Consider the following 16,451-nt stretch of genomic DNA (forward strand, 5'->3'; position numbering starts at 1 on the left):
AACTATATGAAAGTATGGGAGCTACAATAGTCATGCTGCTCAGATCTTTTTTAGAATCGTTCAAGATATAGAAAAGGATAGCAAATTCTCAAACAATGGACAGAGAGAGAGGTCCCCATTTTCATGGTAAAGTAGATATTTAATTACCTGCTACATTCAGAAACATATTATAGCGATTCGACACCTTTCACACAAAAAATATTTTCCCAAGTAGTGGAAAATGAGAATTATGTGGTACAAGACTGCTGGGTTTAATGAGGAGCTATCGAACCCCTCATTATGACAGTACTTAAAGGAATTTGAATGTCATAATTAAACCATTCAACCAGACTCCGGCCCACTGAAATGCTTTAGTTATGGATGAGTGAGAGAACAGAGTTCTATAACAATGTCTCCCAATATGACGTCCGCACTTGAGCCCCATGAAACTGCAAACCCATTATTCACTGGTCCATAAGACTGGGAACTGGAAAGAAATCAAGATGTTGGTAACCGTAAGTGGTTACAGGCTCCTAACCAATGACATTTTGTAACTAGCAACAATGCCAGTTCATTGGGCAGATTGCTGCGAGTATCAGGCCCTGTCTATAGTTCTGGCTCTTTTACCATTTCCAATCTCCCTCCCATAATGTATTTTCATTTTTATGTGAAATACTGAAAACATCTCAATTTTCACTATCCTTGAGGAAATTTATGCTGTGATGTTAACGAAGCAAAAGACTTGATCTACATCATAAATAACCTCGACATCTAAACTTGACAATTTCATTAAAAATTACAACATGCACATAAATGTAATTTTAGCAATTTTTGGCCTGCACACTTTTGTTTCTTGATGTTGGAAATGAAAAATAATTAAAAAAAAGTATGAATGGCTTAGCAGTCCCCTAAGGAATATATACCATATATCATACTAATCTGTGGAACAAATTTTATTTTATAATGGTCCGCCTGGAATCTGTGGAATGGTCATCAATGGTATCTACCTGGGTCTTGTGAGTGGAGTCTGGCAGCACCTACTGGCAGTATGTGCCAACAACCTGTCACTCTTGACTAAAGGCATCATTGTAGATATATATTAGTTGAACTAATTAGACTGAACAGAACGTTACTTCACTGGGGTTTTGGAATAGTGGCAAAAACCACAGACTGAACCACAGCTCCTCCAACCCTTATATATCTAATATGTCTGTATCTTTCTTGTTTCATGCTGCACTCAGCAATATTTCAGATAGTCAACTCAAATAATCAAATAAATATCAAATTGGGACCAGACACTCAACCCTTAATAATGGAGCCTGGACCAGATAGAACAATGATTGATAGCAATATCACACTACCAAGATACTGAGCTTTACCATCCAATCAATTTACTCTTGATGAAACCGGAGTAGCACTCGGGACTACATTTGTCACAAGGAATGTAACACTGAAACATGTATTCAGTTTGTAAATAAGCAAAACAACTCACTTGATTTTGAGGTGAAGGTGGTGACACTTGTACATTGACTGCTGTCAGTGTCTGTGATGGCATCTTCGGTCCACCAAGCCCTGGCTCTGGACTATACGGTGATGCCTGAATTAAGAGACATGAGTCTTGTAACCATACCAACATACATGTATACAATGGTCGTATCATATCCATACGCTATCACAACATATTATCAGACTGTATACATATTTTCAGACTGTAATCAATACTCATTAAGTAGGAATTATAATTTATTATTTTTTCATTTCATAAACTACTCAATATATTGGTGTTCACAAGAGACACTAAGAAAGGTCTTGTACCTTTATGGGAATCAAACACAGGTCTAAAGCCCCATGTAATTCATATGAAGTATTACTGATTATTAGGACTAAGTATTTGGTGAATTTTGTAAAACAGAGAAAAATATGTACTTAATTCATTTGTGGTTATTGTAAGAAATAGAACATCTGTCATAAAATCTACTTATTAATGCACTTAAGACATTGCACATACTTTCTGTCCTATTCCATCTGTTATCAGGTTTAAAATAATGTTTCAATAAATGAAGTTGGGGCCAATCAACCCTATTTACTTAGCTACTTTCAACAAGATATTATAACTCCAAGAACATGCTCCTTTATCCAAACTGTGACAGGCTTAAATGTGTTTCATTACTTCACAAAATGTAATTGAGTGAGTTTAGTTTTACAGCACATATAGGAATATTCCTGCAATATCACTGTGGGTTACATCAGAAATGGGCTTCACACATCCATGTGGGGAATCAAACCCAGATCTTCAGTGTGATGAGTGAACACCTTAACCACAAGACTACCCACCACAAAATGAATGATTTTATCACAATTACACAAAAAAGGAGCAAGTGAACTGGTAATGGAATTATTTCTAAAAGAATACTCTTCTTAAAAGTCCCAGCCACCTTGAAACAGTCAGACCGTTTTACAGCTGTGTACTCACCCGATCGTTCAGTCTCGGCCTCTTCTTGTGTCTGGCAGGGAGAGGGTCTTCAGGGGGGTTGCTGTCTATTGCCCAGTATGATCCCTGAAAGTAACATTGAACAACATCAGAACCAGTGTTGGACAGCATGAATACACATCTCCTCATCCTGGGCACGACACACCATCAGGTAGTGTAACAAAGTGATGTCATAAGTCAGATCTTACAGGACGTTCAAGAGAACTGAAAGCTAGTTAGTCTCTAACTCTCACAGATCACAGCCAGCAGTTTACAACAGAAGCAATCATCCAATATAGGAGTACATAAAATCAGCCTGGTCAATGCAACAAAAAGATCATATCTAAATGCTTGTTGTGACAGGCATGGATTACAAGGAACCTAGAATCCTACAGGAAGAAGGCCCTTGTGACCTACACTGCCTGGACAGCTACTGGGTGTCAGATATGGATTACAGAGGACCTAGAATCCCACAAAGAGGAGGCATGTGGCCCTGGTGATGTACACGGCTCTGGAAATCCTACAAGGAAGGTTGCATGTATTACAAAGTACCTAGAACCCAAAAGAAGAACGCATGGGGCCCTGGTGACCTGCTCTAACCTGGACAGCCAGTCAGACCTGTATTACAGAGGACCTAGAACCCACAAAGAGGCACGGGGCCCTGGTGATGTACACGGCTCTAGAAATCCTATGTGGGTTGCATGGATTACAGAGCACCTAGAACCATCACGAAGAAAGCATGGGGCCTTGGTGACCTGCTCTAACCTGGACAGCCAGTCAGACCTGTATTACAGAGGACCTAGAACCCACAAGGAAGCATGGGGCCCTGACAACATACTTCTGCCCTGGTACCACTACAGAAAGTCAGACCTGGATTACAGAGGACGTAGAGCCAATGAGACAAAAACACAGGGCCCTGGTGATGTACACTGGAAATCCTACAAGGAGGCTGGCATGGATTACAGTGGTCATAGAAGCCCTCAGGAAGAAGGCATGGTGCCCTGGACCCTGATCCATAAACAGTTTGTAACGTTTTGAGCTATCGTAACCATATAGTTTATCATGAGCTTATGCATGATGCAGTGTTATGAACGCTTTCCTTTGGTGACATGCCCTGGCCTGCCCTGCCCTGGACATCTACAGGGAGAGTGGCCTAGAACCCAACAACAAGGCATTGGGCACTACTGACCTTCGCTGTTCTGGAAAACCTTCTGGAAGACAGGCATGTATTTGTCTCTCTCTGCTCTAAGAAACCACATATTGATTGAAGAGTAATATCATCGTAGAAAATCTATGACGAGAATAGCTGGAGAAGAAAACGCAGAGCGTCTTACACAGCCTTGGCATCTTTATCTCGAGATACATCAGATAATGTGGCCATAAAACTAATCTTGTACCAGTCATACAGAAGCTTGGTGCTACATACTTGCAACATTGAATCTTGATATCACCTGGTCCTAACCCAAGACACACCAACACAAGAATGTTGCTAACAACCAAGACTACCTGGGATATGCAACAAAAGAATTTTGACAACACTGATTCTGACTTGCAACACCAGAATGTTCCTAACAACTGGCCGTATTTCAGACTTGTAACACAAGAATCTTGTTAACAACTGATGCAATATGAGATGTGCAACAAATGAATTGTGCCAACAATTGATTCTACTGCAGGCATGCAACTAAAGACTCTTGCTAACAAATGGTCTCTTTTCAAACCTGCAACATAAGAATCTTGCTTACAACCGGTCTGACATCAAACTTGCAACATAATATCCTTGCTAACAACTGGTCCTATAGCCTGTTGTACAGACCCTGAAGTATATATATCCAAGAAAGCCCACGCAAGTCGAGAAAATGTGTCTAGATTTTCATAGCTTCAGGAAAATGAAGAAAGTCTCAGGACTCCATTTCATTATATTATTGATTTTTCACTATGAACATTTTCTTCGGTAAAATATGTTCATTTCATAGACTAGTTGTTAGTCGAGACTGGTCCTATCTCAGACATGCAATACCAGAATTTTCTTAACAACTAGCTCTACATCAAATTATGACACCAGGGCCCTTGTTCTGGAAAAACAATTACAGCCCGAAGAATTCTTGACTTTGATCGTAGCCAATGCGTTAAGAATCAGGGCTTAAGAAGTTCTCAGGGCTACAAATGTTTCGAGAATACCTGCGCAGAATCTGGCAACTCACTCAGAGACCTATATTACTCAATCACATCTCAGCACTGTACAAATGGTCACTTGAAGCTACACAGAGACTACATCATGACGATAATGTAAACTGTATCCTGCTTCTCCAACAGGAAACACTGCCTCATGACAAAAGTTCACATGAAAATACACTATTTTACCACTGTCTGGGGCTGTCAAAACACTACCAGGACATTTTTACCAGCCTGGGAGGTCCATGTGCTCGAAACATCAACACCCAAAGTCTTCCAGTAAAAAGTGTAGTAAATGCACTGCATCACGCTCTCATTTGTGTGTTACAACTATAACACCTACAATAACGTATCACATGCCGGCAACTGTCTTTCCTCACAGCGCTCTCAAAGACAGTCTGTGACAAGATCTAGCACTTATCCAATTCCACTGGTATGGTAAAATCAGTTGCACTTTATCGCTCATTCTGAATGAACTATGAAACAAAACCTCAGTCAGCACATATTGTGCCTCGTACATTTTTGTTGTTAGTTGCTTAATGCCGCTTTCTGCAAGATTCCAGTGATTTACAATGTAAATAATCAAAGGAGGGCTTGACAATCTGTTATAATGAGCAAATACTCAATAATGTTAAAATGACACATTTGCTGAGGAAGCCAGGGAGCTTACTCAAAAAGCATTACTCGAAAATATTCAGTATCACAGCAGGCATCTAGGTGAGTTTCGTTTTACTCACATTTTAATAATGGGTATCACACACCTGGGTCTTCAAAGTGCTGAACAGGTGCTTACATTAAAACACAAGGCTATCCCACTGATTTGCATACGATACAAAGAATGGGCCACACATGGTGTGTGTGTGGGGGGGGGGGGGGGGGAATCAAACCAGGCAGCTGTCAGAATGAACTTTCGCTGAATCAATCATGCTAACAAAATGTTTTTCGACTTGGCACAAGCAGGTCACACCTGGCCCAATTTCTCGAAACAAACTTAAGTTTTGACTTAAGTTTGAGTTTTTACTCAAATTTGAGAAAATACATTTCCCAGAATGTACTGAAATTGATATTAAACTCCAAAACAGTAGACAGTTTGAGTTTTGTGAATATATTGCTTAAGCACTTTTGATCATTTTCTATTCTAAAAAATGCATTTGAGTTACAAATAAAGCAGTTTCAAATTGTCAAACTCAGTTTGAAGTTAGAGTAAAAACTTAAGTTTGTTTTGAGAAATCGTGGCCTGGTCACAGTCTGAGCAGCTAGAGCTGTGATGGACATGGACTTTGCATAACTCTCTGAACAGAGTTGGTTAGTCAGGATTGACTGAGTGAGTACTCTTTAATGCTGCCTTCAGCAATACTTCATATCATAACGGAATAAACTAGAAATGGTCTTCATCCATTGTAACCATGTGGGGATTCGAACCCAGGTCTTCGGTATGATGAGAAAACACACTAACCACAAGGTTTCCCCCGCCACCCGCCACCATGAAGATGAATGAATGAATGAGAGCAAGAACATGGTTTGCTAAGCTTTCAGTAATATTCCAGGAATATTCTAGCAACATACTAACTATGGGCAAATGGCTTCACACCTTAACCACAAGGCCACACCACAAGTGGGGAAACTGGGACATGCAATACAAAAAGAGCAAATAGTTCAGCTGGTGTGTTCTTAAATGCCCATCAGTCTTTAATATTTTTTAATAAACTGCCTGACTTTTCACTTCAGCTGACATTCAGGTTTAATTGCATCACTTCACTATCAAAGTTCTGCTTCAATTAATACTTTGTTGCTTAATTTCCCTCTGCACTGATCAACTTAAGTTTTGATTCATTATTGAATTATCCATTATTTTAATTATGTCAGATCAAACCACACAACCTCCCGAGAATCATGGATGAAAGAGCAAAGCTCCTGTGATGAAAAGACTAGTCTTGGTTGTGGCGTAACTTCATCAGCCATTATGAACACCGAACACTCCACCCTACAGTCATTGAAAACTTACCCTGTATTCAGTGACAACTGCAGTAAGGCATTAAAAGCATCTACGACTGTAGGAGACCAAACCACAACCCAGCTACCAGGACTGTAGGAGACCAAACAACAACCCAGCTACCAGGACTGTAGGAGACCAAACAACAACCCAGCTACCAGGTCTGTAGGAGGCCAAACCACAACCCAGCAACCAGGACTGTAGGAGACTAAACAACAACCCAGCTACCAGGACTGTATGAGACCAAACCACAACCCAGCTAATATGACTGCATGAGATCCCATTCACAACCCAGCAACGAGGGCTATAAGAGATCCCATCCACAACCCAGCAACCAATACTATATGAGATTCCATCCACAACCCAGCCACCAGGACTGTAGGAGACCCATCCACAACCCAGCTACCAGGACTGTAGGATATCCCATACACAACCCAGCAACCAGGAGTGTAGGAGACCCCATCCACAACCCAGCTACCAGGACTGTAGAATATCCCATCCACAACGCAGCAACCAGGACTGTAGGAGACCCCATCCACAACCCAGCTACCAGGACTGTAGGAGACCAAACCACAACCCAGCTACCAGGACTGTATGAGACCCCATCCACAACCCAGCAACCAGGACTGTAGGAGACCCCATCCACAACCCAGCTACCAGGACTGTATGAGACCCCATCCACAACGCAGCTACCAGGACTGTATGAGACCCCATCCACAACCCAGCCACCAGGACTGTATGAGACCCCATCCACAACCCAGCTACCAGGACTGTAGGAGACCCCATCCACAACCCAGCTACCAGGACTGTAGGAGACCCCATCCACAACCCAGCTACCAGGACTGTAGGAGACCCCATCCACAACCCAGCTACCAGGACTGTATGAGACCCCATCCACAACCCAGCTACCAGGACTGTAGGAGATCCCATCCACAACCCAGCTAACAAGACTGTATGAGACCCCATCCACAACCCAGCAACCAGGACTGTATGAGACCCCATCCACAACCCAGCTACCAGGACTGTAGGAGACCAAACCACAACCCAGCTACCAGGACTGTAGGAGATCCCATCCACAACCCAGCTACCAGGACTGTAGGAGATCCCATCCACAACCCAGCTACCAGGACTGTAGGAGACCCCATCCACAACCCAGCAACCAGGACTGTAGGAGACCCCATCCACAACCCAGCTACCAGGACTGTATGAGACCCCATCCACAACGCAGCTACCAGGACTGTATGAGACCCCATCCACAACCCAGCTACCAGGACTGTATGAGACCCCATCCACAACCCAGGTACCAAGACTGTAGGATATCCCATCCACAACCCAGCTACCAAGACTGTAGGAGACCAAACCACAACCCAGCTACCAGGACTGTAGGAGATCCCATCCACAACCCAGCTACCAGGACTGTAGGAGATCTCATCCACAACCCAGCTACCAGGACTGTAGGAGACCAAACCACAACCCAGCTACCAGGACTGTAGGAGATCCCATCCACAACCCAGCTACCAGGACTGTAGGAGATCCCATCCACAACCCAGCTACCAAGACTGTAGGAGATCCCATCCACAACCCAGCTACCAAGACTGTAGGAGATCCCATCCACAACCCAGCTACCAGGACTGTAGGAGATCCCATCCACAACCCAGCTACCAGGACTGTAGGAGACCCCATCCACAACGCAGCAACCAGGACTGTAGGAGACCCCATCCACAACCCAGCTACCAGGACTGTAGGAGATCCCATCCACAACCCAGCTACCAGGACTGTAGGAGATCCCATCCACAACCCAGCTACCAAGACTGTAGGAGATCCCATCCACAACCCAGCTACCAAGACTGTAGGAGATCCCATCCACAACCCAGCTACCAGGACTGTAGGAGATCCCATCCACAACCCAGCTACCAGGACTGTAGGAGACCCCATCCACAACGCAGCAACCAGGACTGTAGGAGACCCCATCCACAACGCAGCAACCAGGACTGTAGGAGACCCCATCCACAACGCAGCAACCAGGACTGTATGAGACCCCATCCACAACCCAGCTACCAGGACTGTAGGAGACCCCATTCACAACCCAGCTACCAGGACTGTAGGAGACCCCATTCACAATCCAGCTACCAGGACTGTATGAGACCCCATCCACAACCCAGCAACCAGGACTGTAGGAGACCCCATTCACAACCCAGCTACCAGGACTGTAGGAGACCCCATCCACAACCCAGCTACCAGGACTGTAGGAGACCAAACCACAACCCAGCTACTGTAGGACTGTAGGAGATCCCATCCACAACCCAGGTACCAAGACTGTAGGAGATCCCATCCACAACCCAGCTACCAGGACTGTAGGAGATCCCATCCACAACCCAGCTACCAAGACTGTAGGAGATCCCATCCACAACCCAGCTACCAAGACTGTAGGAGATCCCATCCACAACCCAGCTACCAGGACTGTAGGAGATCCCATCCACAACCCAGCTACCAGGACTGTAGGAGATCCCATTCACAACCCAGCTACCAGGACTGTAGGAGATCCCATCCACAACCCAGCTACCAGGACTGTAGGAGATCCCATCCACAACCCAGCTACCAGGACTGTAGGAGATCCCATCCACAACCCAGCTACCAGGACTGTAGGAGATCCCATTCACAACCCAGCTACCAGGACTGTAGGAGACACTATCCTCAGCCTAGCCCCATATTCAACCATAAACCAGCAGCCTTTCAGCAAAGATTTGCCACATTTCCAAACACATTTAATATAGTTACAACTAATATGATCACTTGGTTGAGGTGACATGTATTCCACTGATAAGACGCTAGCAAAAAGGAAAGAAGATGTTTTACATGACTGTATTGAAAGTAAAGTTAAAATGTAATCTCTGAAACTAAGAACCCATAACTCTTAAAAGCAAAGCTTGAACAAAATAGCCATTCCTTCCAATACGCCTGCCAAAAGCACTTAGTTTCCATTCCCAGATAAATCTCTGGGTGTGTCATGTACTCTATCATTTACAACGTGTAAGAGTATTTTACCAGCTTGTGTGCACGTGGCACTGCATGCAGCATTTCAAATGTGTGAGCTCTGCACGTGAACGTACCTTTCCTGGATCATCTTTCGACCTTGGAACTTTTAGGAAGCACTTGTTTAACGACAGATTGTGTCGTATGGAATTCTGCAACACAAAACAACCTAATTAGAACAACTGAACAACAGAAAGCTCACATATACTGCTATGATGTAACTATACGGAAAGGTAACAGCCTCATTAACACAAACCTTTTAACAACTAATCATGACATACACAGTACACACAATTTGTTATTTATTACAAGAAGACAAAGTTGTGTCCAGGGACATGGATCCTCCCATTGCTGTAGGAAGTATTCTGTACACTGTGAATTCTCTGGTGATTAATTACTACTAAACAGGTTCAAAAAACATCTTGCAACTATGAGATGCACACCTCTCGGGTCCAATAAAACACATGGAAAAGCTTTAAATAAATTCTGTTGAGCAGTTTTTATGGAGAAATGGATTGACAATCCCCTATTTCACCATCATCAGAGAGAATTTCTACAAAATTTACATAAATTCAAATGTCTCTTAACATACAAAACACTACAATATGCAAAAAACAAAATACCGGTATGAGATGTTCACCTTTAGAGTCTCTATAAAAGACAAATGTAAGCTGAGTTTTGTGCAGTGGTTTTTGGGAAGAAGTGGATAAAGTCCTCCCCCTGTTGTATGGGACAAACGGGATGAATAGAACCAAATTTAACAAAGTTCAAATATTTGTAGAAGTGACAAAATCAAAAAATTGGATGAACAACATGTGAGATGAACACCTTTAGAGTCACAATGAAACACAAGTAGAAACTCAATCAATTCTGTTGAGCAGTTTTTGTGGAGAAGTAGATTAACAAAATGTATGTAAGTTCAAATGGCATTAAAACATGGAGAAATAAATAAAATACAAAATCAACATATAAGATGCATGTCTTTGGAGTCCCTATAAAGTTCATGTGTAAACGTATTCCATGAAGTATTTTTTGAGAAGTGGATAAGGTACACCTCCCCTATAACTCAATATTCAGAGAGAAATTCAACATAATTTACGTTCGTTCAAACGGCATTAAACTTGAGATGAAAAGTCAAAATATCAGATTACACCTTTAGAGTCCCTATAAAGCACATATGTAATCTAAAAGAATTCCATAAAGTAGTTTTTAAGGAGAAGAGGATAATGTGCACCCACACTTCTTCCTCGATTACACTATCATCATAGAAAAATTCAGCAAAATGTACTTAAGTTCAAATGTCTCTAACCTTACAAAAGAGCCAATAAAATATAAAAACGAAATACAAGAAGCACACCATTAGAGTCCCAAGAAAGCCCATGTGTAAGTTCATTGCATTCCATAGAGCATTTTTTGTGGAGAAGCGGATAAAGTACATTCCATGTTTTTTTCGTACAGACAGACGGCCATGTAGCGTAACCCTTTAAAAGGAACTGTTGCTATATTTCCTAATGTCTAACTCAACAGCACTCACAGACTTAGTCCTTGAACATACATAATATTAACAGTAACAAATAAACCCGTTTAGATTTAAAATGAGCCCCGGTGAGTTTCAGAGATTCAACCTGAGCCTTGGAAATCTCAGCTTGTTGAACTGTTTACGGAGTTAGCATTGGCTGGGCAGCAGGGTGAGTGAGTCAAGTTGTACATGGCTGTCAAGAATATTCTAGCACTATAGTGGAGGTCTGTCAATGATTGAGTCTACGCTAGACAATCCAGTGATCAACAGCATGAGCATCCACAGGCAGTAGGGAAAATAATGTCATTAGGGGAATGAAGGAGGATACAAAACTCATTCCTGCAAAAGTTTGTATAAGGTGATGCTGCATGGTAACGTCCTGCAAAAATAAACAGTTCAGTGTAACTCCGCTAAGAAACACATTTGCAACCATCCATGTAGGAAATGTTGTAAGTTTGCGCTAAAAAAATATATCTGCAACAAGCCCTACCCTGTGGGAAATGTTCTGAAGCTGTGCTAAATAAAGTAATTGTACTTAATTCCCCTAAAAAGATAGCTAATGTTGTGATCCAGCAGCATTTGTGTACAATGCAAAAATTGAGAAATTTTGAATTGAGTGAGTGAGTTTAGTTTTACGCCGCACTTAGCAATATTCCAGCTATATGGCAGCGGTCTGTAAATAATCGAGTCTGGACCAGACAATCCAGTGATCAACAACATGAGCATCGATCTGCGCAATTGGGAACCAATGACATGCGTCAACCAAGTCAGCGAGCCTGACCACCCGATCCCGTTAGTCGCCTCTTACGACAAGCTGAGTCGCCTTTTATGGCAAGCATGGGTTGCTGAAGGCCTATTCTACCCCGGGACCTTCACGGGTCTGAGAAATTTTGAACTTTTTAAAACCAAATAATAATTTTCAAAACACATCATGAACACATATTCTCTGCACTCAGAAGCACGAGCAGTTGACGTTTGAAAAATAATATAAAAAAACTCAAACTCTGTCATTGAAACATCAAACATTTGATAAAATTGAAGACAAATTTTATGGACTGAGACAGCCTCTTCATTGCAATAGATTTAACGTTGAAGATCATAAAACCATAATCAAGCCAATAATCATAAAGAAGTTACAAAAAAAGATCCTGATTTCTTGAGCCTCACTTTGGTAACAAAATACGCAACAATGTCTGTAAGTGTCTCTCTCCAAATTACTTGTTTTACAACAGGAACAGTGAATTACTTAATGGAAACTATCTGTAAATTTAAAATACACTGCGATAACTCACCATCAAGGATCATGTATGACCTGCATATGATCTACACGAGCAAGGAAGGTTTTTAGGAAGACATGAGAAGTGAGAAATATTATGCTTCAAAATCTGCCTTCCTCACAGAGCCTCTTGCCTGCTCAGTGACTCACTCCACCAAGAAATCTGGCCTGAGTGACAAGCGTGGATGATTAAGGACTTGAAGCAAGATAAATTATGTTTGTCTGGTCAAAAGAAACAAAATATCTGGTTACAGCAGACTCTGTTCACCTTCCTAAAGAAACCTTAACTACATGTACAAGGCACAGCCCCCCTTGGTATCAAGGTGGTTTACTTGTTATCCTTCCTAACTGCATGTACAAGGCACAGCCCCCCTTGGTATCAAGGTGGTTTACTTATTATCCTAACTACATGTACAAGGCACAGCCCCCCTTGGTATCAAGGTGGTTTACTTGTTATCCTAGCTACATGTACAAGGCACAGCCTCCCGCCACCCACCCCCCACTTGGAATAAAGCAGGTTAACTTGTTATCTTAACAACATCTACAAGACATAACCCACCTTAGAATCAAGCAGGTTTACTTGTTATCCTAACAACATGTACAAGGCATAGCAAATCTTGGTATCAAGGTGGTTTACTTGTTATCCTTCTTACTTGTTTCGGCATCAAGGAAACTAGGAACCTGTCATGGCAGACCATCAAAGAACAGGGCAACCTTCTTTGTTAGACAATGATAGAACAAGGCAACCGGCAATGTAAGACAATCACAGAATATGGCAAACCTGCTTTGTTTGACCAATAACAGAAAAACGAAACATGATATGATAGACCATCACAGAAAATAGCAACCTGCACTGTTAGACCACCATCAAGACCAAAGGTAACCTGCACTGTTAGACCACCATCAAGACCAAAGGTAACCTGCACTGTTAGACCACCATCAAGACCAAAGGTAACCTGCTCAGATCTTTAAGGAAAAGGCGTCTTATTGTTAGACCGTTAAGATAAATGCAACCTGTTCTGTTAAACCTAAAGGGAGTAAGGCAAACTGCTGACAGACAATCGCCTCACATGGCAACCTGCTCTATTATACCATTACAGAAGAAGGCAACCTGCCTTGTTAGGTCATTACGAAAACTGCAACCTGCTCCATCACACCATCAAGGAATAAGGCAACCTCCTCTGTTAGACAATTAAGACAAATGAAACCTTTGCTGTTTTACCATTAAGGAAAAAGGCAACCTACTGCATTAAACCATCCAGCAAAAAGGCAACCTACTGCATTAAACCATCCAGCAAAAAGGCAACCTACTGCATTAAACCATCCAGCAAAAAGGCAACCTACTGCATTAAACCATCCAGCAAAAAGGCAACCTACTGCATTAACCATCCAGCAAAAAGGCAACCTACTGCATTAGACCATCCAGCAAAAACGCAACCTGCTCTGTTAGACCATCCAGGAAAATCCCAACCTTCTGCATTAGACCATCCAGGAAAAAGGCAACCTGCTCCGTTCAACCATTGTGGAACAATACCTCTGTAGTGTCATGCCACCAACTTCCATAAACTTTCCAGCAAAATAACTTTTTGTTCATTAAAACATGTCCAAGTACAGCTAAGCTACAGCTAAGCCTTATATATAACTCACTAACTCTAATCCAGATATTTCAATGAGTCATTTTCCAACCTTGTAACAAAAGTTCAGCTACATCAATACTGAAGAGACACCACAACAAGGCATTACAAACTGTCCATATTGAGAAACAAACATATTAAAGTAAGGGTAAGCACTCTAACCACTACCCTACTCACCCATACACTTCCAATAACTTGCTACCATATCAAACTACTAACTACATAATTGTACCATCGTCCAATCCAGAAAGATGAGTGAGTGAGTGAGATGGGTTTTATTCTGTTATTAGCAATATTCCAGCAATGTCATGGCCAGGGGACACCAGAAATGGGCTTCACACATTGTAGCCATGTGGAGAATCAGTGTGACAAGTGATCGCTTTAACTTCTTGGTTAGCCCACACACCCTCCAACAAGATGAGGTAGTCACTGCATGATGACTCGTTCATACAGCGTTGTTGTTGTACACAGATAAGCACTTACAATTGCAGGACAATACCAACATGAGAAGACCCCACACTCCAAGCCCTGACTTAAATCCATGGCACACTTCCTGTCTGCAGACTGCGGTTATTATCAAGAAAGAAATACCACCAATACTGTCAACAACACTGATCATATATGACATCAACAAGCACCTTCAATTCCATGTCACTTATACCATGTACACATCACACCACTTACACAAAACGTTTTGCTCTCATCTTGAATTTAGGCATGTGTTAGATACCAGGTCCCTACTATAAAGCATTAGTAGCACTTTGGCATTCATAAACTACAGAGTTACAGCAGGTCGTAACATTACAAGCGCTTGTGAATCAGGACTCTGATAACTAGAACAAAGACAATCATTTCTATCCCTCGGCCCTTATTTTCAAAACTTTCGTAGCCCTGAGAATTCTTAACTTTGATCGTAGTCAGTGTGTTAAGAATGGGCTTGAGAAGTTCGTAGGGATACAAACGTTTCGAGAATAGCTAGCCAGATCTTCAAAGGTGTGCATAGAGACGATTAACAATGCTAAGCCACATATATATCGAGATAAACCAGGCCTTTAGCATGACACGAAAACAAGTTAAAAACGAAGCTACCCCACCGTCAGGCATCAGGAAGACCAGAGCAAAATTCATCGCATGGGGCACAATAACAGTGAATCAAGTCATCAGACAGAACTACAGGGTCCATCAGTCACAATTTACAATCATCACCAATTACTGTAGAAGTATACTAACCCAAAATGTCCTAACCCATGATGCCTAAATTTACTAGGTATAAAAATTGAAATAAATTAAATACATTCTAAATCTATGATTGTTAACAAAAATTGTTTTCCATGCTTCGCCTGACAAGAGACATTTCTTTATAATCTGAGGGTCAGTAAACCTTTTGTACATTTGCTAAGCAAGTTAATATCACATTCCACAAAGCTGTCTTGGTGCTGTGACTATCATAACAGCATCTTAAAATAGGGGAGTTACCAATTTAGTGCTAAAAATACATAAATGTGGCCCATAGCTGTTTCTTAACTGAACCAAAAATGATGACACGATCATATATGTTATCTTCAAAGAACATGTATCAGTCATTGCTTGTGGGCGCTCAGACCTGCCAAAATCACAGTGATGTCAAGCAATCAAACTATCGAGTGTCACATGTGATATGAGATCAATGAAATAGACAATAACCAGTGTGCTGGGGAATATAACCAGGGAATAAAAGAGAGGAATATAACCTGTTAATGTGTTATAACAACAGTTATCAGGTAATTAGTTATGACTACAACTACTGTTTGCTTTAAAGTTGTAATGGTTGTAGTCTGGGGTTAGGCTGTAATATCCCCCTAACACCAACATAGCTCAGATTACCTGACTTACTCTATTAAAGGCACCGATTATATTGACTCTATTGACCATAATAATCAGATTCCATTATGAATACTGGCTAATAATTATGATATTATCGTGACAATGAAAGTACGACACAAGCATTCTTTCAAAAATCTAGATTATCTAGGCCATTTCAAAAATCAGTCTACCATAATGTCAGTAACAGGGTTTAGTCAATGCAGGAAATATTCAAATGTCAGGAAACCCTTTAGCAATGTTTGGACATGTAGGTGCTATTTCCCTACTCTTGCTTTCTGTAATAAGGGTTCTCCAGCATAATTTTCAGTAGAACTATCCACTACTAGTTTGTAGCAGTTTCTAACATTATTCAGTTTTATCAACACTTACAAATGTTTTTGACAAAGTGATGACAAATTAAATTGCATGCGGATGGTTTTATGCCACTTTTAGCAATATTCCAGCAATATCAATCTTAAAATCCAGTTAAGATTAATATCAACAAATATGAAAAAATGAAAGCATGATAC

General features: G+C 41.5%; 1 protein-coding gene across 3 annotated transcripts in view; it reads right to left on the reverse strand.

The window, feature by feature from the left end:
* LOC137268067 (forkhead box protein J3-like) overlaps positions 1–16,451 on the reverse strand; it is a 47,733-nt gene that overhangs the window by 16,127 nt on the left and 15,155 nt on the right. For all 3 annotated transcript variants that reach the window (XM_067802569.1, XM_067802570.1, XM_067802571.1), the window contains exons 2-4: positions 9,728–9,802; positions 2,453–2,536; positions 1,472–1,576 (exon numbers count right to left, since the gene is read on the reverse strand). In XM_067802569.1, the coding sequence (XP_067658670.1) occupies positions 1,472–1,576; positions 2,453–2,536; positions 9,728–9,802 (264 nt within the window). The remainder of the gene's footprint in view (positions 1–1,471; positions 1,577–2,452; positions 2,537–9,727; positions 9,803–16,451) is intronic.

Source organism: Haliotis asinina, chromosome 16, assembly GCF_037392515.1.
Source record: "Haliotis asinina isolate JCU_RB_2024 chromosome 16, JCU_Hal_asi_v2, whole genome shotgun sequence".
Classification (NCBI taxonomy): domain Eukaryota; kingdom Metazoa; phylum Mollusca; class Gastropoda; order Lepetellida; family Haliotidae; genus Haliotis; species Haliotis asinina.